General features: G+C 46.9%; 1 protein-coding gene across 7 annotated transcripts in view; it reads right to left on the minus strand.

Annotated features, from left to right (window-relative positions):
- ADCYAP1R1 (ADCYAP receptor type I) overlaps positions 1–23,615 on the minus strand; it is a 102,360-nt gene that overhangs the window by 58,388 nt on the left and 20,357 nt on the right. For all 7 annotated transcript variants that reach the window (XM_080974156.1, XM_080974162.1, XM_080974161.1 and 4 more), the window contains exon 3: positions 8,036–8,143. In XM_080974156.1, coding sequence (XP_080830282.1) covers positions 8,036–8,143 — 108 coding nt within the window. The remainder of the gene's footprint in view (positions 1–8,035; positions 8,144–23,615) is intronic.

Raw genomic sequence — 23,615 nt, forward strand, 5'->3', positions numbered from 1 at the left:
CTATCCTGTAATATTACATAGGAGCCTGTTCTACAGGTGAAGCCTAGGATGGTGAAGCAAGGCTAATATCCTGGAAATCCTTGTCTTAGACTCTGTGTAAGGATTCTGTGGAACTGTAACCACCCTTCATGTGGAATGAACTGATCCATTGGGTCTTCTGCTTTTTCGTTGAACTTTATGAGACTTCTGTTGTCATCTACAATTTGATACAATGAATTGTTGTTGTTTAGTCGTTTAGTCGTGTCCGACTCTTTGTGACCCCATGGACCAGAGCACGCCAGGCACTCTGGTCTTCCACTGCCTCCCGCAGTTTGGTCAAACTCATGCTGGTAGCTTCAAGAACACTGTCCAACCATCTCGTCCTCTGTCGTCCCCTTCTCCTTGTGCCCTCCATCTTTCCCAACAGGGAGTCTTCCTTTTCCAGGGAGTCTTCTCTTCTCATGAGGTGGCCAAAGTATTGGAGCCTCAGCTTCAGGATCTGTCCTTCCAGTGAGCACTCAGGGCTGATTTCCTTCAGAATGGAGAGGTTTGATCTTCTTGCAGTCCATGGGACTCTCCAGAGTCTCCTCCAGCACCAGAATTTAAAAGCATCAATTCTTTGGCGATCGGCCTTCTTTATGGTCCAGCTCTCACTTCCATACATCACTACTGGGAAAGCCATAGCTTTAACTATATGGACCTTTGTCGGCAAGGTGATGTCTCTGCTTTGACACAATGAATAGTGTACCTTATTTATTCAAAAGTACAGCTGGTTACGTCTTGTGTGTTCATGGAGGAGTCATGCAGGCAGGGAAGGGATGGGAAGGAGGCAGGAGAGCAAACAAGTAGAGGGTGGAGGAAAGGAGAGAAGCAGAAGCTCTCTCCACTCAGGACACAAACCCTACAACCCTAAAAAAAAGCCTTCCTCCTTGCAATGACAATGGGTAGATCACGGCCAATCTTTTTATACTGTGAGTAGATCACAGTCTCTTGAGAGTCCAACTAGATTTCAGTGGGGGGGTGGAGGTGACAAGAAATTTTCCACACCGGGTACCACCTGACCTTGCTATGCCACTGGTGGTAGGACTCCCTGGGAAACAGGTGACTGTGGGAAAAATACCCTGAAAGAAGGAAGTTTGAAAACCCCCAAGTGAATGAATCTCTATGTCTCAATCATGTTCATTCCCCTTCTACCATATTGGCCCAAATATAAGACACACCCGCAAATAAGCTGCACCTTTAAAATTCAGGGGGCGGGAGAGAGAGAGAGAGAGAAAGACAATACCCGAATATAAGCTTCTCCCTTAAAATTCTGCAGGCACACACACCCGTAAATGGCAAATGTAGAAGAAAATCTTATGGGTACTAGAGAGGACCCGCAAATGGGTTAAACACCTGTTCGTAGCACCGTAAATGCAAATAAAAAATCAACACTGCACTGTAAAATACAGGGAAAGTGATGAATGACATTAGAATTGATTGCACAACAGTCTCAAGCTCACAAATCGGCAATAAAACATTTTTTTGGTCCTTATGTCTGTTTCAGCAGTGTTATCGTAAAAGCCAATTTTTGTAAGGTCGCAAATTTAAGCCTCACTTTAACTTTTCACGGCTGGAATTTTTTTTTTTTTGGGGGGGGAGGCAGGTTATATTCGGGCCAATACGCTACTCAGGTAACAATGCATTGGTCTGTTCCTCCATGTCACTCAGATTTCGGTTCCCGGAGAAGGGAAGTGCTCCGAAAGATGCTGCTTATGCATCTGGAGCTTTTAGTATTTCTCCATCAGCTTGATTTGGGTTGATACATTAAGCCTCTGGACGTTTAATTGGATTCACCCTACTCTTCATTGACCATCAACGTCAATACCAATTGCCTGAAGTCTCTTGGTAGACGTAATTGTCAGGCAGTTGCTCACCGCATGCTGACTTCGCAGCTTCGAACAACAAACTCACGTCTCCCACGCGGCTTACAGAAGATCACACCCGGAGGCCACGTTATTCATCCGCAATACCCCACGCCATGCAAAGCAGTTACAGTCAAGGATCAGAACCTCCACTTTACCCAAGAAACCAGTGAATAAGAGAGAAAATCCTCAGTTGGGGGTCAAGCACCATCAAGTGACAACTATCAGATACAAATGGGCGATGGAAGTGTAGTGGTTAAAAATTTTGGGTCGGGTCCTGTGAGACAGGAGCTCATTGAGTGGCCTTGGGCCAGTCACTGTCTCTTAGCTGAATCTACCTCACAAGGTTGTTGAGAGGATAAAAAGGGAAGGAGGAGAATAATAATAATAATAATAATAATAATAATAATAATAATAATAATAAATTTTATTTATATCCTGCCCTCCCCAGCCGAAGCCGGGCTCAGGGCGGCTAACAACAATAAAACAGTACAAAAGTACAGCACAAACAACACTCTAAAATCATTCATTATAAAATTTATTAATTCAAGCCACTGGCAACCATTGGGCCAGAGCTCCGCGAAGACTGCCGAGGGAGGGAGTCAGGCTGTGCCCTGGCCAAAGGCCTGGTGGAACGGCTCTGTCTTGCAGGCCCTGCGGAAAGATGTCAAGTCCCACAGGGCCCTGGTCTCTTGTGACAGAGTGTTCCATCAGATCGGAGCCACGGCCGAAAAAGCCCTGGCTCTAGTTGAGGCCAGCCTAACTTCTCTGTGGCCTGGGACCTTCAAAATGTTTTTATTTGAAGACCGTAAGTTTCTCTGTGGGGCATACCAGGAGAGGCGGTCCCGTAGAACCATTGACAACAAGCTCCTTGGACGAAAGGTGGGATATAAATGTAATAATCTTTTTTAAAACACATGATTATCATATGACTTAGCCATGATTCCTGAACTGCAGGGGGTTGGACTAGATGACACCTGAGTCCCTTCCAACGCTACAGTTCCATGATTCTGCGAATCAAGGGTGCACAAGGTGCCCAACACAATGACAATGTAATAATAATTTATATGCTGCCCATATGACTAGGTGGCCCCAGCCACTCTGGGTAGCTTTCAACAAATGAAAACATCAAACACAGGAAGAAGAAGAGGAGGAGGAGGAGTTTGGATTTGATATCCCACTTTATCACTACCCGAAGGAGTCTCAAAGCAGCTAACAATCTCCTTTTCCCTTCCTCCTCCACAACAAACACTCTGTGAGGTGAGTGGGGCTGAGATACTTCAAAGAAGTGTGACTAGCCCAAGGTCACCCAGCAGTTGTGTATGGAGGAGCGGGGAAGCAAACCCGGTTCACCAGATTATGCGTCTACCATTCTTAACCACTACACCACACTGGCTACATCCATTGCAAGCATCCCTACCACCTCCACCAAGAGCTTTCAGCCCTAGCTGTCCCCCTTAACTTGAAACTGGGGAGAGAGCCAGGGGAACATCCTGGGGTGAAGGAAAGGAATGGCCTGCGGTGGACTTTGGGCTCTCAAATTTCAGCGGTGCCCTGCGTGATGCTAAAATTCAGTGCCACCCGCCTCGCGCGCTCCATTACAAAGCATTGTTGCAGTGCCCCCTGCAGTACGGTGCCCATTGGTACCACCCTGGTTCAGCAACCCTAAAACCGCCTCTGCAAAGGCGCCACACGTAAATGTTTGAAACCACTCAACTGTGAGGCATTGGGGAGCAATTTGGAGTGGAGAAGTGGAGAGCAAGGAAAGAGTTAAGCCTTCCCTCTCCCAAGATGCCTCATGCTCTGAAAGACCCCCTCCCGAAGCAGTTTTAATGAGGATGAGGATGCCAGGGTACTGTCACGCTTGCTCAAGACAGAGAGAGTGAGAGCCAGGGACTGCCATCTCCTGTTAAAAGGAACCTGTGACAGTGCGTTATTCAGGTGACAAGTCCTGTGTCATGAGCTACAGATGTGCCTTCCTCCCTTTTTGACAAGAAGAACTTGTTTTCGCAAATCTTTCTCAAGGGGTGGGAGGGAGAGAAGAACGACTTCCCTGAAAATAGATAGGCCTGAAGGTCACACACAGCAATATTTCATTGGGTTTGGAACGTCTGAACCTCAAATGGAATGTTCTAGGAAGATGGCCAATATGGGAGGTTGCTGCTGCTGCTGCTGTTTTCAACAGAGCTGGCCGACTTGTGGGCCCCAAGACATTCCTGGACTACAATGAGCAGCAGAAAATCACACAGAGTGAGTTTCTCTTTATTACCAAACAGGATACACAAAGGAGCATCAGCCCTAATGAGCACAGCAACTCATCTTTGTCAGGTCTTGCTCCCATGAAGCAGTTGCAGAGACTAAAGGTCCCCATCTCCCCAGATTTACCCGTGTCTCCTCCTCTTCAGGGTTTCCCCCCAAGCAATCTGAGACTATGCCTACGTGAAGTTGACTTCTCCTCCGCCCTCTTCATGCCTCTCCTGGTTCTGGGAGACCAGGCAGGAGGGGAGCTTGTCGCAGCAGGAGGGGGAGACATCCATGCGTCCTCATCAGCCTGACTCATCTCTGCCTCTTGGCCTCGCCTCCCACTATCCTGTTTCTGTTTCTGATTTTGGACTTCTCTCTGCCACAGACTCTCCGTGCTCACTAAGCCCCATTACCTCATCAGTGTGATGGCCTGGGATTCGGACTCAGAGGCTGAACCTGAAGAATCCCAGCCTGCACAAGAGTCCCTGCCTCCAGAACCAGCTGAGCTGGGGCTGGGGCCTGAGCCTGAAGGGTCCTCACCTGTGCTGGATCCTCAGGTACAGGCACCAGCTGAGTCTGCTCTGGCCCCTGAGGTGATGGAGGACCCATTGCCTGCAGGTGCTTCACTCTCAGCCCCGTCAGGGGAAGAGAAGGTTGCCTCTGGGTCTGGTAACCCTCCAGCCTCTCCTGAGCTGCAGAGGCTCAGGGCAGAGAGGCGGAGGGATGTAAGTTCCCGCAGGAGGAATGCTCGCCTCCAGGCCAGGAGAGGCGAGTCACCTGTGGACTGGGGCTGCCCTGTGCCTCGGGGCAGATAAAAGCCAGTCAGCCCTAGTCCCAGGTTGCAGAAGCAACATTATTGGTAGTCTGTTCCTGCCTGCACCCTGTCCTGCTCTTCTGCCAGAGTTCCTGACCTTGCCCGACTCCCTGCCTTGGACCCCACCTCACCTTTGACAGACAGCCTCCATACCAGACCCTTGACCTCAGACTGGACTCAGACCTCACCACACGGTTGACCCTCGGGACCAGCACAGTCAGCTTCCAGTTCCTCCTATTCCCTGTCTTCTCCCTCTGATCACTCACTGTTGTCCTACCACCAGTCCCTGGACTCTGAGCCTTCTCCCCATGGGGGTTCCCCAGCTAATTCTTCCCACCATTCCTCTGCGTCCAACCAGTCCATAACACACAACTCCCATCATCCCTCACCATGTGCCATGCTCTAGCTGGGACTTATGAGAATTGTAGTTCAGCCAAAGTTGGATGGCCACAGGTTAGCCACCCCTGCTTTTAAAAATAGACAAAGCCACCAAATAGTGTGGTGCCTTAGTTCTGGACCAAATTCCTCTTCTGCGTCAAGTTCCTCTTGCTCCTTGGACTAGTTTCTATATATTTTGCTTCTTTTTCGTTCCAAGGCTTTGATTGATGTTACCGGAGCCGCCGGCCTCATGGGTAACAAGCCTGCTCATCGCTTTCAAAAGATCCCAGCCGTTGCCATGGAGACTCCAGGCCTGCTGTTGGTTATCAGGGAGGAACTGATAAGAAAAAAATGTAACACATGTTGGCGATTGTATCTGCGGATCAGTCTCACCTCACCAGCTGTCGGTCGGGATAGAAAATATTACTTTCTTTCATGATTTGCCCTCATCAAGGAAAAGAAAAAAAAGAGGCCATTGATTCTGGCCTTGTCCTCTGAAAACCGAATTTCGGCCTGGTGTGAACGAACAGCCAAAGGGCAGGGACTGTCGTAATATTGATTTCTGCAAGCCACTCTGAGACCCATTTTTGGCTGAAGGGTGAGGTATAAATGCTGTACATATGCACATCTGTAAAGCAGCTGATGGGGTGATTTCTTCTTCTTCTTTGGCGATCCCTCGTAGCTGAGTAAGATTGTCTTCCATAAACATGGTTTTAACAATGAGTCCGTAAGTGACTGTGGAGGCCAATTCTGGAACCACACGTCCTTCCAGAGTGGGGACATAGGTTTATGGGCAGGAGTTGATCATGGTGTGGATTTGCCAAGCATGCCTCCCTCTTAGCACGTTTCTCCCTTGCATCCTGAGTTCAAGTGTCTTCAAAGCCCACAACACCTTTGGTAAAGGCTGTTCTCCAACTGGAGCACTCTCAGGCCAGTGTTTCCCAGTTGTCGGTGTTTATACTACATTTTTAAAGATTTGCCTTGAGGCAGTCTTTAAACCTCTTTTGTTGACCACCAGCATTACGCTTTCCATTTTTACGTTAGGAATAGAGTAGTTGCTTTGGAAGATGATCATCAGGCATCTGCACAACATGACCAGTCCAACAAAGTTGATGTTGAAGAATCATTGCTGGTGATATTTGCTTCTTCCAGTACACTGATATTAGTTTGCCTGTCTTCCCAAGTGATGTGTACCATTTTTTGGAGACACCATTGATGGAATTTTTTGAGGAGTTGGAGATGGCATTTATAAGTGGTCCACGTTTCACAAGCATACAGTCAGGTTAGTAGTACCATAGCTTTGAAATCCCACCACCACCAGCAGCAAAAGTACCATAAAATTGTAGAGTTGGAAGGGACTTCAAGGATCATCTAATCCAACCCCCTGCAATGCAGGAATCTCAACTAAAGCATCCATGACAGATGGCCAGAAGCACCACGGTGGTCCATGTTCTGGTAAGCTCCTGATCAGGAACAAAGGAACCTGCTTTATAGTGAGTCAGACTATTGGTCCATCTAGCTTAGTGTTGTCTACACAGACTGGAAGTGATTCTCCAGGGTTTCAGGAGGAGTCTTCTCCAGTTCTACCTGGAGATGCCGGCGACTGAATCCAAGACCTTCTGTGGGCAAATCGGAAGCTCTGCTACTGAGCTATGGCCTTTTCCCAGGACACGTTCTATGAATACTGGCCTTGGATTAATCCTAGGTCTTAGTGCAGTGTTTCTCAAACTTGGGTCCCCAGCTGTTGCTGGACTTCAACTCCCATCATCCCTAGCTAGCAGGACCAGTGGTCAGGGATGATGGGAGTTGTAGTCCAACAACAACTGTTTGAGAACCATTGTCTTAGTGTTTCAGGTATTGTCAGGATGCTGTCAGCAGCTCCTGGTTGGTTGCTCAGGAAAGTATAAAGACAAGGAAAAGTTTCTTACAGACCTTTTTTACAGTGGTACCTCGGGTTAAGTACTTAATTCGTTCCGGAGGTCCGTTCTTAACCTGAAACTGTTCTTAACCTGAAGCACCACTTTAGCTAATGGGGCTTCCTGCTGCTGCCGCACAGCCGGAGCAGGATTTCTGTTCTCATCCTGAAGCAAAGTTCTTAACCTGAAGCACTATTTCTGGGTTAGCGGAGTCTGTAACCTGAAGCGTATGTAACCTGAAGCGTATGTAAGGTACCACTGTATTTCTGTTTTCACAGAGAAAGGCTATAGAACTCAGCCTCTTGGATAATAATGTTGTCCCAAGTAAATCTCCATCCCCATCTCTCCCACTTCCTCATTCGTCACTTCTACGGCTACTGCTACATGCCCTCTGTCTTTGAGCTCTTTGCTCTCCTACTTTCAAGGCTCACCAGGTTCTGGGAGATGGAGGGTCTGGAATGCTTTCTAATGACAATGTATCAGCCAGGTGTTTTTCCAGCTCTCCCATGATTTCCAAGCTTTCCCCCTTATCTGCCTCTGAGTTGTGACCTCCTTCAAAACCCTGTTGTAAATCTATACTGTCTTCCTCTTCTTCCTCCCTGGAAGAGTCAGGATGGGGAGGTGGGTCTCCACCATTCCTCCTCTGCCCAGTCCCTGACAGGTGTGTTGTTGCAGAATGTTTATGCCTGTGCACAGTTGCATCTTGCTTGATTTGAGCACTCCAGGCCACCATACAAGGAGCAAAGCTCTCATTTGGCAAATGTACGGCACAAGCACAACGAAGATTCGGGCAACGTTACCGTCATCGAAGTTCACCATTGTGAAGAGCGCGGGGCATTTGACGAAGACGACCTCGCCCACAAAGGCAGGCTTCCAACAGGTAATGTTATCCCACATCCCTGGGCATCCTGTGAAAGGGGGGAGAAGGTCAAGTGATTAAAAGCGTTGCAGGCTGAGTCAAGCTGCCCCATTTGCTCTCCATATATGCCAGAGGTGAAGAACCATTCTCAGCCCAAGGACAAACTTCCAGGGCCGCTTACAAATAATGGAAGAGGCAATAGTGGTCAGAGCAATAAATGTAGACCCCACCTTTGTACAGCAAGCTAGTTTCTATACACATTCACAAACTCCTCTCTGTCCTTCACCCAGGGAAGCAAGAGGAATTATCATAGTTCAAGGACACATTCCAGCCAGGCTACAACACTCAAGGAAGATGCCAGCAGGATGTGTGGCTGGGAATGGTGTGCTGCCTAGGGAGAGTCCGAAGGGCCACATAATGAGGGCTTGAAGGGCCGAATTCAGCCACTGGAGCTGCGGTTCTTCCCCACCTCTGTTTTTTACCATTATTTCATTACCCTTTCTCTACTGGCAAAACCCAAGGCTACTAAGAATGATGGGTGGTTTGTTTGCTGAATTTGGAAATCGCATTACAATAAAGAAAAACAACAATAAAACAAACAATTGCAGGTCTCTCACATGCTGTGATTACAGTATATTATTTCCATATATCTGGAAAGACGTATCAAGCGCGGAAATCAGGGAAGCAATGAGTAAAACAGCTATCTAATATAGCCTCCCCAAAGCTCAGGGTGGGTCATGGGAGGTCACAAACCCTTGGGAGAAGCACTTAGGAACATCAGGAATGGAAACTGTACCATGTCAAATTGATTAGATGTTGTTTAGCCCCTCGCTTTCTGAGTATCGTGCATTAATCTTTCAATGGGAGTGTGCCACCCAATACACCCATACCAATTTGCAGTCGAAAAAACCAGGGCTTTTTCCCCAGCTTCCAGCTATTGTTGATATGGCTGCAACCAAGAGGTAGTGAATAAGGTATTTATGGAGGAGCCAGTGAAAACAGAAATAAGAGTTACAAAGGCTGTGTTGGGACCATCTGGTTCGCCATCCGCTCCATGTGGAAGTGGGAAGTCTGTTCTGAGCATCCCCTCCAGCACTCAGATGATAGGGATGGATTAACATGATTTAATTTTACCAGAGTGAGCTACCGGCAAGTGAATTAGATGCAAGCAGGCAGCCTCGTGGGCAGCAGTACTGAGAAACCCGGGTTTCCTAGCAGCAAGACACTTGACTGTCAGGACACAGTCAGGTAGCTGTCAGTACACGTAGAAGAAAGTCCTTCACACAGCACATAATTAAAGCTTAGAACTATGGAAGAAGTGAGGGCCACCAATCTACAGGTAGGTGACTTTAAAAGAGGATTAGAGAAATTCATGGAGGAAAGGGCTATCGAAGGCGACTAGCCTTTATGGCTACGCTCTGTCTCCACAGACAGCAATGCTTCTGAATACCAGTTGATGTAAACCACAAGACGCCACAAGTTGATGTTCTTAGCTGCAGCCAATCCTGGATCCCTGAGATCCAGTATGTTTCCGAGCACAATTCAAAGTCTTGGTGCTGACCTTTAAAGCCCTAAACGGCCTCGGTCCAGTATACGTGTAGGAGCGTCTCCACCTCCATCGTTCAGCCCGGATGCCGAGGTCCAGCGCCAAGGGCCTTCTGGCGGTTCCTCCTCTGCGAGAAGCCAAGCTACAGGGAACCAGGCAGAGGGCCTTCTCGGTAGTGGCAATCGCCCTGTGGAACGCCCTCCCACCAGATGTCAAAGAGGAAAACAACTTCCAGATTTTAGAAGACATCTGAAGGCATCCCTGTTTAGGGAAGCTTTTAATGTTTAATAGCTATTATTATTATTATTATTATTATTATTATTATTATTATTATTATCTGTGTCAATAAGCTGAAAATTTCCACTAGGGATTGTGAATGTCCATCTGGCGTAACGGGATGGCTCTGATCTGACATGGATCTGGGCCCTGAACTGAATCATGGGCCTTGCACAGTTTTTACTTAGGTGTTTGAAACCCAATTAAAAATGCAGTTGATGGAGGAGAGAGGAGGAGAAGCTGTCTGTCTGCAAAGGGTACTCTCGATCGTAAGCTCATGTATTGCCATGGGTTCTGTGAATAAGCTTCTCTATAAAAGGTAAAGGGACCCCTGACCATTAGGTCCAGTCGTGGCCGACTCTGGGGTTGTGGCGCTCATCTTGCTTTACTGGCTGAGGGAGCTGGCGTACAGCTTCCAGGTCATGTGGCCAGCATGACTAAGCCGCTTCTGGCGAACCAGAGCAGTGCATGGAAACGCCGTTTACCTTCCCGCCGGAGCAGTACCTATTTATCTGCTTGCACTTTGATGTGCTTTCGAACTGCTAGGCTGGCAGGAGCAGGGACCGAGCAACGGGAGCTCACCCCGTTGCGGGGATTCGAACCGCCGACCTTCTGATTGGCAAGTCCTAGGCTCTGTGGTTTAACCCACAGCGCCACCCTTGTCCTTAAGCTTCTCTATACAGGCGTCTAATTTCATGCAGGGGAAAAACTGGTATGAAAGGAGGTTATTCTTATCATTACAGATGTTACACAAATGACAAATGCACAGATGCTGAAGAACGCATAATGAAAAAAGCGCATAATTGCAAACAAAAACGGTAAAAACAGGTTTTGAGATTGTTCTGGTCTGGGAGTTCTTTGAAGCGAGTAAGGCATTTAAAAAAACACATTGCCATAATATCTATTCCCTGGGTGCCTCTTCTTCAATGCATGAGTTTTCCATCAGGGCTATCACATAAAAGACAAGCTTTCGGTGCTACTATTAGAGGGGGATGGGAATCCCCAGCCATATTCCTTTATGGCGCTTCTGATCTGCTCTGCCTTGTGCATACCAATCCTCCAAAATCCTGGTTTAATTAGGATAATTTAAAAAGTTGCTGCTGGAATGGGAGAGAAAATTGCAATTTGATACGTTCGGTTTGTCGCGGACTGTCTCGCCAGAGTGGTGCATGCTCTGGTTATCTCTCACTTGGACTACTGAAATGTGCTCTACGTGGGGCTACCTTTGAAGGTGACCCAGAAACTACAATTAATCCAGAATGTGGCAGCTAGACTGGTGACTGGGAGCGGCCGCTGAGACCATATAACACTGGTCTTGAGAGACCTACACTGGCTCCCAGTATGTTTCCGGGCACAATTCAAAGTCTTGGTGCTGACCTTTAAAGCCCTAAACGGCCTTGGTCCAGTATACGTGTAGGAGCGTCTCCACCTCCATCGTTCAGCCCGGATGCCGAGGTCCAGCACCGAGGGCCTTCTGGCGGTTCCCTCGCTGCGAGAAGCCAAGTTACAGTGAACCGGGCAGAGGACCTTCTCAGTGGTGGCGCCCGCCCTGTGGAACGCCCTCCCACCAGATGTCAAAGAGAAAAATAACTACCAAACTTTTAGAAGACATCTAAAGGCAGCCCTGTTTAGGGAAGCTTTTAATGTTTAATAGGTTATTGTATTTCAGTGTTTTGTTGGAAGCTGCCCAGAGTGGCTGGGGGGACCCAGCCAGATGGGCGGGGTATAAATAATAAATTATTATTATATTATTATTATTGCATTCTACCTGCCACCTTCATCAATAATGGGTCCTTGTGTATTGGTGAAACATGTCTGAATAGCAGGAGAATTTCCAGGAGATGCCGGGAATCAAACATGGGACCTTCTGCCTGGAAAGCAGACGTTCTACCACTGGGCTGTGGCTGCATTTCTTATGACCTAAATTTCTCAATACATCCCCACTGACATCCCTGGGACTGACTTCCAGATTGTGCGCACAGAATCAGGTTGTGAGCATGTGTCCCTGTGAGTCAATGGTGCGTTGAACACACGGGGAAAGCGAAGAGGCAGCCAGCGCATTGCGTTTGCACCACATTTCTCTGCCAGCTTTAGGAACAGCGCTTTCTTCTCCCAGGCTCTTATTCATAAAGCTAACCCTTCACAACACAAGTGTGAAAAAAGGCTCCTCTTTCAAGTCCTCTCAATAGCGTCTCAAAAGGTAACGCCGGCGCCAAGTCATTTACATAGCAAAATATTTCACACATGGGAAAATGGGTTTTTGAAAGGATGGGATCTCTCATCTGCAACTGGGAAAGGAGAAACCTTTTATTCTGTCCAAGTTGCTCACATTATTCCTGGCTGTTGGATAGTTTATTCTGAGCTCATGCATGGAGATGCAGTTTGCTTGTTATTGCTCTTGCTTTTAACAACAACAAAATAGGTAAAGGGTTTAAAACAACAACAACAACACACAACCATGCAGAAGTTTTAATGGCTTCCAGTGCATTGGAGCTAGTTGATCGGGGTAGAAAGGGAAATCACAGAAGTGGATAAAAAACTGGGGTGAGGTTCACTGGATACCAGTCTGATTTTCTTGGCAAATGTAAGACCATAAGAAGAGCATTTCAGATCAGGCCATGATGAAGTAAGGGTAGTGAAAATGCAGCTAAGGAGCTCAAATCATATACAATATGACTAACACCCTTCTTTGGAAATTAAACCAATGACCAGACAACATTCAAAAACTTTTTTTGCAGAAACTTATAGTTGTAGATGAATTAAAACATAATATTTACAGTCACATACATATCGAAACATGGGCTTACAGTCTGTTCTTTTAACTTCCTTTTTTTTATAAGATATTTATTAAGATTTTCAATGTTTTACAAAACACACAAAAATAAAGAAAAAAAATACATAGTAAAAATATTTAAAAACAATTCTTTCCTTCCATTACTTGACCTTCATTTGCTGATTTCCAGGACCTCCTCACACCTTCCTTTTTTGTATTCCAATTCAATTATTTTGTTCAGCAAATCCCTCCCCTCTTTTAGTATCCTAATCATTAATCATAAAAATATTGTAATTTTAGATTTTTACATATTACACAATAAACCCTTTTTCATCTTCCCTTGTAACCTTTCAGCTAAAGACCACTTAGTTTCTATCCAGCATCATTCTAACATTCATTAATTTTACAATATTTCTGTAAATAATCTTTAAACTTTTTCCAATCTTCCTCCATCGACTCTTCTCCCTGGTCTCGGATTCTGTCAGTCATTTCCGCCAGTTCCATATAATCCATCACCTTCATCTGCCATTCTTCCAAGGTGGGTAGATCTTGTGTCTTCCAATACTTTGCAATAAGAATTCTTGCTGCTGTTGTAGCATACATGAAGAAAATTCTGTCCCTCTTTGTGTTCTTTTAACTTCCAAGCAACTGTATTTTCCTCTTTCCAGAGCTCAGCACTCACCCTTCTGTATCTCAGTGAGGCCAGGCTTTGCAGCTTCTATGAGAGATTTCCACATTTCGAAACCTTCTGATCAGCAAGTCCTAGGCTCTGTGGTTTAACCCACAGCGCCACCCGCGTTCCATGGAGTATTTAGCCACTTGCCAAATGTGGCCACTTGCCTTGGTATCCAAGGCCTGACATGAAAAATCCTGGTTGAGTCATGGCTGAGGGAAAAAGTCAGAGGTGACCAGGCTTCATGCCAACAGGTATGGCAGCTTTCCATGTGTGGTTCTGACACTGCCTGAGTCTCTCACGCAGGAAGGGGGCAGACAGAGAACTGAGAAGATGCGTGGAGAGAAGGTAACATTGAGAAAGGAAAGGTGTTGCTTTCAGGCAAGACCACAAACAGAGCCAGAAACACTGTTTGAAAACAAATGACACAGGATATATTGGAGACTGCTTTAACTGCAAAGCTTGGCTAATTAAAGCGGGGGCTTGGGAAGGGCGGTGCGAGGAGGCAAGCAGGGCTCTTTTTGGCTCACACAAACTGTTCTCATCTCATCAAGAGCCTGCTCTTGGAACAACATTTACTATTCTCTTTGTGAGTCAGAGCGACTGCTCAGCTGAGTTTCCCAGAGCTGCGGCTTGTGTGCTGCCGTTATACAACACAGGCTTTCCAGAGGTGTTCGTCTGTGTATGAATGAATAAATAAAACGCATCCATGTTCTGGACTGGGGAAAGATATGTCATGCAAATCATTTTTCAAAGGCTGTCATATTTCATATCCAGCCGGAGGGTGGGAGGGAATGCAATTTAGGATTCCACTGGCTCAGCGCTGCCACTGATCAAGACCCTTCTGAAATTCCAAGATCAAAATAAGATACCGTCTAATGAATTCCTCTCCAAATACAGGCATATTCTTTCTTGCTTTTTTAAAAAAGTTGGGTAAATCATTGCATATTTATTTATTGCACTTATAGTCCACCTTTTCTCCAAGAGCTTGGACCCCCTCTTCTCATTTAATCGCCACAACAACCTTGTGAGGTAGGCCATTGTGGTGTAGTGGTTAAGAGCGGTAGTCTCGTAATCTGGGGAACCGGGTTCGCATCTCCGCTCCTCCACACGCAGCTGCTGGGTGACCTTGGGCTAGTCACACTTCTCTGAAGTCTCTCAGCCCCACTCACCTCACAGAGTGTTTGTTGTGGGGGAGGAAGGGAAAGGAGAATGTTAGCCGCTTTGAGACTCCTCAAGGGGAGTGAAAGGCGGGATATCAAATCCAAACTCTTCTTCTTCTTCTTCATAGCTGCGTGGGCTTTGAACCCAGGTCCAAGTCTGACACTCTAACCACTACACCGCACTGGCTTGTATATGTTGAGGTGGTGCCCTTAGTACAGCAGTAGAGCACATGCTTTGTAGGAAGAATGTCCCAGGTTTACTCCCAGGCATTTCCAATTAAAAGAGTCTCAGGTAGCAGGACAGGGAATGTCTCCTGCCAAGCATAGCCAAGGCATAAAGGTAAAGGGTAAAGGGACCCCTGACCGTTAGGTCCAGTCATGGCCGACTCTGGGGTTGTGGCGCTCATCTCGCTTTACTGGCCGAGGGAGCCGGCGTACAGCTTCCGGGTCATGTGGCCAGCGTGACTAAGCCGCTTCTGGCGAACCAGAGTAGCGCACGGAAACGCCGTTTACCTTCCCGCCGGAGCGGTACTGTCAGGGGTTCAGGAGCAGAGGCAAGGGCAAGGGAGGAAACAGAGAGCGAGGGAGAGGAGGCAGAAGAAAAGATGAGTGATGACGACGACCCGAGATCTCCGAGTCTTTCCAGTGAATCAGAAGATTCACAGAAAGGAGCACCAGTGGCCAGGGCAAGGGGGGAGCCTAGGGGGACACCCCAGGAAGATAGAGCCAGAGGGGACTCAGAGGGGAGCAGTTGGAAATCAGGACCAGCGTCACCGCCAGAGAGCAGGGAAGAGGAAGGGCGCCAGGGATCAAGCGCTGGCAGCTCACAACAGGGGGGAGGGCACGAGTCAGGAGTGGCCACACCTCCATCGGGGAGCGAAGAAACGGTCAGACGGAAGGTGGAAGGTTGGGCGCACGCGCCAAGTTCAAATGCACAGGAAGGTGGCGCAGTAGGCAGCCCGGAAAGGGAGCCAGGTCCTAAAGCCCGCCGAAAGGAGGGAGAAGAGTCAGGGGGGTCAGCGTCAGAGGAATCCCGGAAGGAAGAGACCCCGGGGGGCAGAGGGACCCAGAGAAGAACAGTCAGGCGGAAAAGGTGGAGCAAGGCTAGGATATTAAGTTGGTGTACAAGGGGCGGAGACTCAGATGGAGCTTCGCCGATCTAACCATTAGACGTAGGGTTGCACGCAGCAGCTTGAGAATGGAAACTGTAACTCAATAAAGACTTTTATTTAATGATCGCTGGCTAGCGTGATCCTCTGTGAGCTAGGATCTGGAAGCAACTCTGACAGGTACCTATTTATCTACTTGCACTTTGATGTGCTTTCGAACTGCTAGGTTGGCAGGAGCAGGGACCGAGCAACGGGAGCTCACTCCGTCACAGGGAATTTGAACCGCTGACCTTCTGATCGGCAAGCCCTAGGCTCTGTGGTTTAACCCACAGCGCCACCCGTGTCCCTACTCATATGCATGGTAGGCACCATAAGAACCACCCCTAATTTCCTTCCCATATGGGAGGGAAGGTTTCTCCTAAGCTGGCGGCTGCAGCGATGCATTCATCCATCACCGAAAAGCACTGTGCTTTGTATTTTTTACCAGTATGCAGATTTAATTGACTGTGGAATCGATTCCAGCTCATACAATTAATTGGTTTAAGTGGTTGAGTTTTAAGCTCTTCAGAAGCCAAAGAGGGTAAGCGGCCGGATGGTGGTGGTTGGTGAGAATAATGGCATCTCCCCTATGTGCTACACATTTATATTTTTGGCAACAACCAAAAAAGGAGCCCGAGGAGAAGGATAGCACCAGAGCAGTTTGCAACTGGGCACAGTCTCCATTGGCCAGAAGGGCATTTCAGAAGCACATTCACTGAGCCAGTGTGGCATAGTGGTTAGAGTGTCAGACTAGGACCTGAGAGATCAGGATTCAAATCCCCACTTGGCCATGAAGCTGACTGGGTGACCTTGGACCAGTCACTGCCTTTTGGCTTCACCTACCTCACAGGGTTGTGGAGATGAAATGAGGAGGGGGAGAACCTTGTGAACCACCTCTAGCTCTTGAAAGGTGGGATATAAATGCAATAGGTAAATGAGCAGAGAGCAGTCCCCATGGTAATGTGATTACCGACTCCACCCCGACAGCCACATGTTCACTAGGAGCTGTGGATTAAGACCCTGCGTGTGCAAATGTGCACAGAAAACTCCTCAGCACAGACAGGAACCCAAATTACATAGGGTTCCAGATTGCGTGGTGAAGATGTTGTCCACAGAGAAGCTCTCCATCTTGGCCACATGGAGGGCAAAGATGGTGGGGCTGGTGGGCAAAAAACCCTGCCCGTTCAATGAACAACTGGAGGTTACTTCTGAAAGTGGTCAGAGACTGTGCCTCTGGGTCCTTGTCTGCTTCTGCAACTGCTTGAAATCCATAGGGGAAGCTGGTACCACCACATCACAATTCAAAGTCAATCAGAGAGCATTCAGGACCCTGGACAGCTCCAGTGCCTCCTGCTGAAACAGCTAGGAGAGACATTGTCTCTGCTGGGAGCAAATTCCACCTGTTGTCTACGTGGGGCTACCTTTGAAGGTGACCCGGAAACTACAACTAATCCAGAATGCGGCAGCTAGACTGGTGACTGGGGGCGGCCGCCGAGACCACATAGCACCGGTCTTGAAAGACCTACATTGGCTCCCAGTACGTTTCCGAGCACAATTCAAAGTGTTGGTGTTAACCTTTAAAGCCCTAAATGGCCTCGGTCCAGTATACCTGAAGGAGCGTCTCCACCTCCATCGTTCTGCCCAGACACTGAGGTCCAGCGCCGAGGGCCTTCTGGCGGTTCCCTCATTGCGAGAAGCAAAGCTACAGGGAACCAGGCAGAGGGCCTTCTCGGTAGTGGCGCCCGCCCTGTGGAACGCCCTCCCATCAGATGTCAAAGCGATAAACAACTACCTGACATTCAGAAGACATCTTAAGGCAGCCCTGTTCAGGGAAGTTTTTAACGTGTGACATTTTAGTGTGTTTTTGGTCTATTGTTGGAAGCTGCCCAGAGTGGCTGGGGAAACCCAGCCAAATGGGCGGGGTACAAATAATAAATTGTTATTATTATTATTATTATTATTATTATTATTATTATTATTATGTAGTACGGCATCGTCTGTCTCAATGGATGAGCTCGTTGGCTCTCATCTCACCTTATTTTTGAAGCGTTTGGCTTCTGCAATGCTGGGGAGACGAGAGGATCGTGACACAAGAATGTAAGAAGAGTCGACTAGATCAGCCCAATGGCTCATCTAGTCCAGCACCTTGTTCTCATAGGGGATGATCAGATGCTTCAATGGCAAAACAGCAAGCAGGACCCAAACACAAGAGCGGCTTCTCCTCCTGTGATTTCCAGAAGCATTGAAGATGACTCAGAAACTTCAGTTGGTTCAAGATGCAGCGGATGTATTGTTGGCTGGAGTTCCTTTCAGATCTTCCCAAACCCCTGTTTAAACATAGCTGCCTTGGTTGCCGGTCCATTTCTGGGCCCAGTTGAAGATACTCATGTTGGTCTAAATGCCCCCCAATGCCTCTGGCCTCAGATCCCTGTTGGACCGCCCTCTTTCCTGCAGACCCTCTTGGCTGCTAAGATCAGTGTAGGACAGGGGTAGGCAACCTAAGGCCCAGGGGCCGGATCCAGCCCAATCGCCTTCTCAATCCAGCCCAAGGATGGTCCAGGAATCAGCGTGTTTTTACATGAGTAGAATGTGTGCTTTTATTTAAAATGCGTCTCTGAGTTATTTGTGGGGCATAGGAATTCATTTTTATTATTATTATTCAAAATATAATCCAGCCCACCAAATGGTCTGAGTAACGGTGGACCGGCCCCCTGCTGAAAAAGGTTGCTGACCCCTGGTGTAGGATGCCCTCTTGTTCACCCTGGCTTTTGACACGTGAGGTGTATATTTTAAAGACCCACGCCATTTTTGCAATTTAAGCTGTTTTAAATTGTTTTGTGTGAAACCTTTTTATTTGACTTTACAGATATAAATTTATAACATTCCGAATGCATATCCATATATAGAGATTACTCTGACTCTCGAGACTTCCCCGCATCCCTTCCATAGGTCCTATTGTCAACATTTTACAACTGCATATTCTTCTATATTTTAAATCAAACCAAATTATCCATAGTATTTATTACATTGCAAGTTGGTTTCAAATCCTGCTAATGTTTCCACCTGCTTGCAGTGGTTTCCAAGATAAATTATATATATTTTTCCCCATTCTTTTTACAAGTTTTTGTCCTCTTGGTTCCTGAGTTTTCCAGTCAGCTTTGCCATTTCAGAGTAGTCTATAAGCTTAGCTTGCCATTCCTCTCTGTTTTTAATTGTTTTCAATATTGTGCGTTATAGCGTTGTAACCCATCCCGGGACCTTAGGGTGAAGGTGGGTAACAACAACAACAACAACAACAACAACATTCTCAGTCCAGGTACAAAGCAAAGCAAACAAGCACTCATTTAGCTGCCCCAGTTTGGAAGAAGGTGAGTTATGAGCTCTTCAGAAGTCCATCATATCCTTCTTAGTCTCTGGCTGATTAATTGTCTGCCTTAAAGGTAAAGGGACTCCTGACCATTAGGTCTAGTTGTGACCGACTGTGGGGTTGCGGCGCTCATCTCGCTTTATTGGCCAAGGGAGCCGGCATACAGCTTCTGGGTCATGTGGCCACCATGACTAAGCCGCTTCTGGCGGAGCAGAGCAGCGCACGGAAACGCCGTTTACCTTCCCGCCGGAGCGGTACCTATTTATCTACTTGCACTTTGACGTGCTTTCGAACTCCTAGGTTGGCAGGAGCAGGGACTGAGCAACGGGAGCTCACCCCCTCGCGGGGATTAGAACCGCAGACCTTCTGTTCAGCAAGTCCTAGGCTCTGTGGTTTAACCCACAGCGCCACCCGCGTCCCAATTGTCTGCCTTATATCTGATCAAATAAAAGCAACTGGCGGCCAAAAACAACAACTTCCACAGCTTGTAGCTGCAAATTCCATACGTTTGTTCTGTGGATCAATCTGTTGCTTGATGTCTCCTGAAGTGATGCCTGCTCCCATCAATTTTTCTGGTTTCCCCTTGGATTCTATCATGTTGGAGAAGAAGTTCTTTCGATCCCCCTTCCCCACACAAAGGATCGCATCAATTATCATGCGCAGACATGAGCACGCTAAACTGCCTCTGGAAGATGAGACGTCTGGCAGCGTGCAAAGCAGAGGTGGTGGGGGGTGATGCCTCTTCTGATGACAATCAAGGCAAATGAGCTTTGTTGTTGTGCTAACATGAAAGTGAATAATAAACTCAGCAAAGGATGGGAGTATGCGCGTTTGGGACAGTTGGTGAGAGAGATGGCTGGCGATTAGGTTTTGCATTGCCAGGCGCTGTGGGAGAGACAATTTCACAGATGCGCGCTTTGGAAGGGGGGAAAAAACTCTTTTATGCTCATCAGCAAGATGGTGCCTCCCGGCTGCGCCACAGCGGCGAGGGAATGCTCCTCGCCTGGCCCTTTCATTGCAATGCCTCATCAATCTCCTGCCTTTCCAAAGCTTTCTTCAGCAAGCTGTTTTCATTTCCCCTGGCCCTGCTTGGAGTGTGGGGTGGAATGATTCACGCTGCACGCGCAACCCTGGCCCTTGCAGCTGGGTACAGGCAGCAGTAGAGCAAGCTGATCGGGCACCGGTAGGGGGAACCGAGGCAGGACGCTCTGTAGGGCCTTTGAGGAGTCTGCCTGCCTTCTCCCATTCAGCCGCCCTACAGCTGAGGGGAGGCAATGGGTGGACTGTTCAGGACAGTGCGGAGCCTGCGGGACCCAAGAGAGACGCTCGCCATAATCAGAAACGAGAGTCCTAGCCAGGCTTCTTCTATGGGCAGTTAGCCCTGCCTTCTGCCTGTTACTTTTTGCTTGGGAAAGAATGAGAGGAATGGGGCTTCTCCCTTTTGGGTTTTCAAGAATGCAGATGCTAAAAAAACACAACCAAGATGCTTTCCTACTAATTTTAACTTTGGATCTCAGCAACATATTCATGAGGGGAGAGCAGAGAAGGGAGGGGGAGAGAAATGCAATTCATTTCGCTTTTATAGGTGAGCCTGCCCATTTCTTGCTTTCCAAACCAGTAGGCAAAGCGAAACACAGCCGTCCACACTTCTCTGAATTTTGCAATGCAATTCCTCCAGCCAAGTAACGCACACAAGAACACAGACACTGGGGTAAAAGTGTGTGTGAAAATGCAAAGATGAGTGAAGGTGCCTTCCAAAACAATGCATTAGGCAAGGAAAAATTGCATTGCAATGTTGTGCGACTTCAATGTCTAAAATCCCTGGTAGAGGACAAGGATCCTGAGATCATGTTAAGGGTAGCCAAATTCTATGCGATTGCCATAAAACTTAGGGAACAAGCTATTATAATGAGTAAGGCTATAAACGATAATTTTAGGTTGTATGTTAGTGACTAAGTTTTAATTTATATATATATATTTAACTGTTGCTATATCTGAATTGTCCCTGTTATACCTAATTGCAATTTCAAATGTATCCCTATCGTGTTTTATTACTTCCTTGATATTGTATGTGTGCTGAACTGGTCTGTGACCGACATAATAAAATTCGTTCATTCAATGTTGTGCGTGTTAGGCACAGAGGTATTCAATGTGTGTATGAGTTGAAAGCCTCGTGAACAGCTCTTAAAAATAAATATGTAACCTGATGTGACAATGCGGAGACACGAAAGAGTGGAAAAATGAGAATCTGAGAGGAATGGAAATCGAAGGCCCTCTAATCATTGTGAAGCAAGGAAGTCACACTATATATGGAGAGGAGGGGAGGGCTAGACTCACAACTGGCCACCCTCCTGTCAATCACCAGATCTCATAGGGCATTGGAGGGGTTGTCATGTCAATCTGTGTCTGTAAAGACACCTGCTTCTTGGAAGAAAAGCAATGACAAACCTAGACAGAATCTTAAAAAGCAGAGACATCACCTTGTCAACAAAGGTCTGTATTGTTAAAGCTATGGTTTTCCCAGTAGTGATGTATGGAAGTGAGAGCTAGACCAGCAAGAAGGCTGATCGCCAAAGAATTGATGCTTTTGAATTCTGGTGCTGGAGGAGACTCTTGAGAGTCCCATGGACTGCAAGAAGATCAAACCTCTCCATTCTGAAGGAAATCAGCCCTGAGTGCTCACTGGAAGGACAGATCCTGAAGCTGAGGTTCCAAGACTTTGGCCACCTCATGAGAAGAGAAGACTCCCTGGAAAAGACCCTGATGTTGGGAAAGATGGAGGGCACAAGGAGAAGGGGATGACAGAGGACGAGATGGTTGGACAGTGTTCTCGAAGCTACCAGCATGAGGTTGACCAAACTGCGGGAGGCAGTGGAAGACAGGAGTGCCTGGTGTGCTCTGGTCCATGGGGTCACAAAGAGTCGGACATTACTAAACGACTAAACAACAACAAACTCTTAAGAAGAGTTTTGGATTGGATTTGATATCCCGCTTTATCACTATCCTAAGGAGTCAAAGCGGCTAACAATCTCCTTTCCTTTTCTCCCTCAAAACAAACTGTGAGTTGAGTGAGGCTGAGAGACTTCGGAGAAGTGTGACTAGCCCAAGGTCACCCAGCAGCTACATGTGGAGGAGCAGGGAATTGAACCCGGTTCACCAGATTGCAAGGCTACCGCTCTTAACCACTACACCACACTGGCCCTCTTACACTGCAGGGGTAATCCAATGGGTCTTTTCCTTGCTTTCTGTCACTCTGCAGCCTTTGTCCCCATGCAGGGGGACAAGGAAAGGTGCTGCATTTAAAAGTGGCAGGATTTTTCCTACAAAAAGTGCTTGCACATGTTCCTTCCCACTGCGGCTGGAATTTTGCGGCAACTGACGCCATATGCGATGTCAGGTGTCAGAAAGGTGTGTGTGGCACCTACGAAGAAGATTGGCAGGCCAATTTCCAAGACTTGGTGGGCCAGATTAAGCCCATGGTCCAGACATTCCCTGCCCCTGGTGTATGATGTGTGAATAATACTTCGCTGTGAGATTATTATGCAAAAATGTTTGATTGGCAGAGTTTGCACTGAGCAGAGAATTCGAGAATCTTGGGAATGGCTTCTCTTCCTTTCTCTTTCCCTGGAGTAGGAAAAGGTCCTATTGAGAGGTTCCCCTGCAATGACAAGGGAGGGTAGCTTTTGCATTCCGACAGCGTTTCTCCCTTCTCTGCCTCTGCCATTGACTCGAATGTTTTTTATGCTTCGTTTTCTGCCAAAGACAAAACGAGCAAGCAGTACCTTTCCCTCCCCTACCAGCTGTCTCATTTAATCTGCCTTATTTCTTCGAGCTGCCAACAAGAAACCGATTACAAGGGTCCCAATCCAATAAGGACCTTCAGTCTGTATTGGATATGAAGCTGCTTTTACACATGAGACTGTGCTTGAATTCATATATATATATATATATATATATATATATATATATATATATATAAACAAAAGGTTTTTAATTGCTTTTTAAAGTGTTTGCGCCCATGAAATTGCAAAATTGTTTTCACTGCTCATGTGTTTTTCTTGTGAAATTGCTTCAAGATATTTTGCGGAAAGTGATTCATAAATGGAACAAAAGAAAGGAAATATTTAAAGCGCGCACGGGGGGGGGGAGCCTTTCCAAGGTGGGCTACAATTAAAATACAATATAGCATAGGTACGACAATAAGACCATGAGAAGCCAGTCAAAATGAACCACAAACGTCCAGCACAAAGAAGACCAAAATACAGGACATAGTTGCAACAAAAGCCTTCAGTGGAACATAGTGAAAAGTGGAAGTGTGTACATTTAGGACATCTGCTGCATTTCACTCTGAACTTTGTAAGTCAACCCCCAACTCTTGAAGAATGAATGAATGAATGAATGAATGAATAAATAAATAAATAAATTTTTATTTATACCCTGCCCTTCCCACTTCAGAAAACCAGGCTCAGGGTGGCTAACAATAAATTTAAAACACTTAACTGATGCAACAAAAAACAGCATAAAATACAGTATAAAATGTGAATAACAATAAATTCAGAATTCAAAAATCAATAT

This window comes from Podarcis pityusensis, assembly GCF_964106645.2.
Source record: "Podarcis pityusensis genome assembly, chromosome: 12".
Classification (NCBI taxonomy): Eukaryota; Metazoa; Chordata; class Lepidosauria; order Squamata; family Lacertidae; genus Podarcis; species Podarcis pityusensis.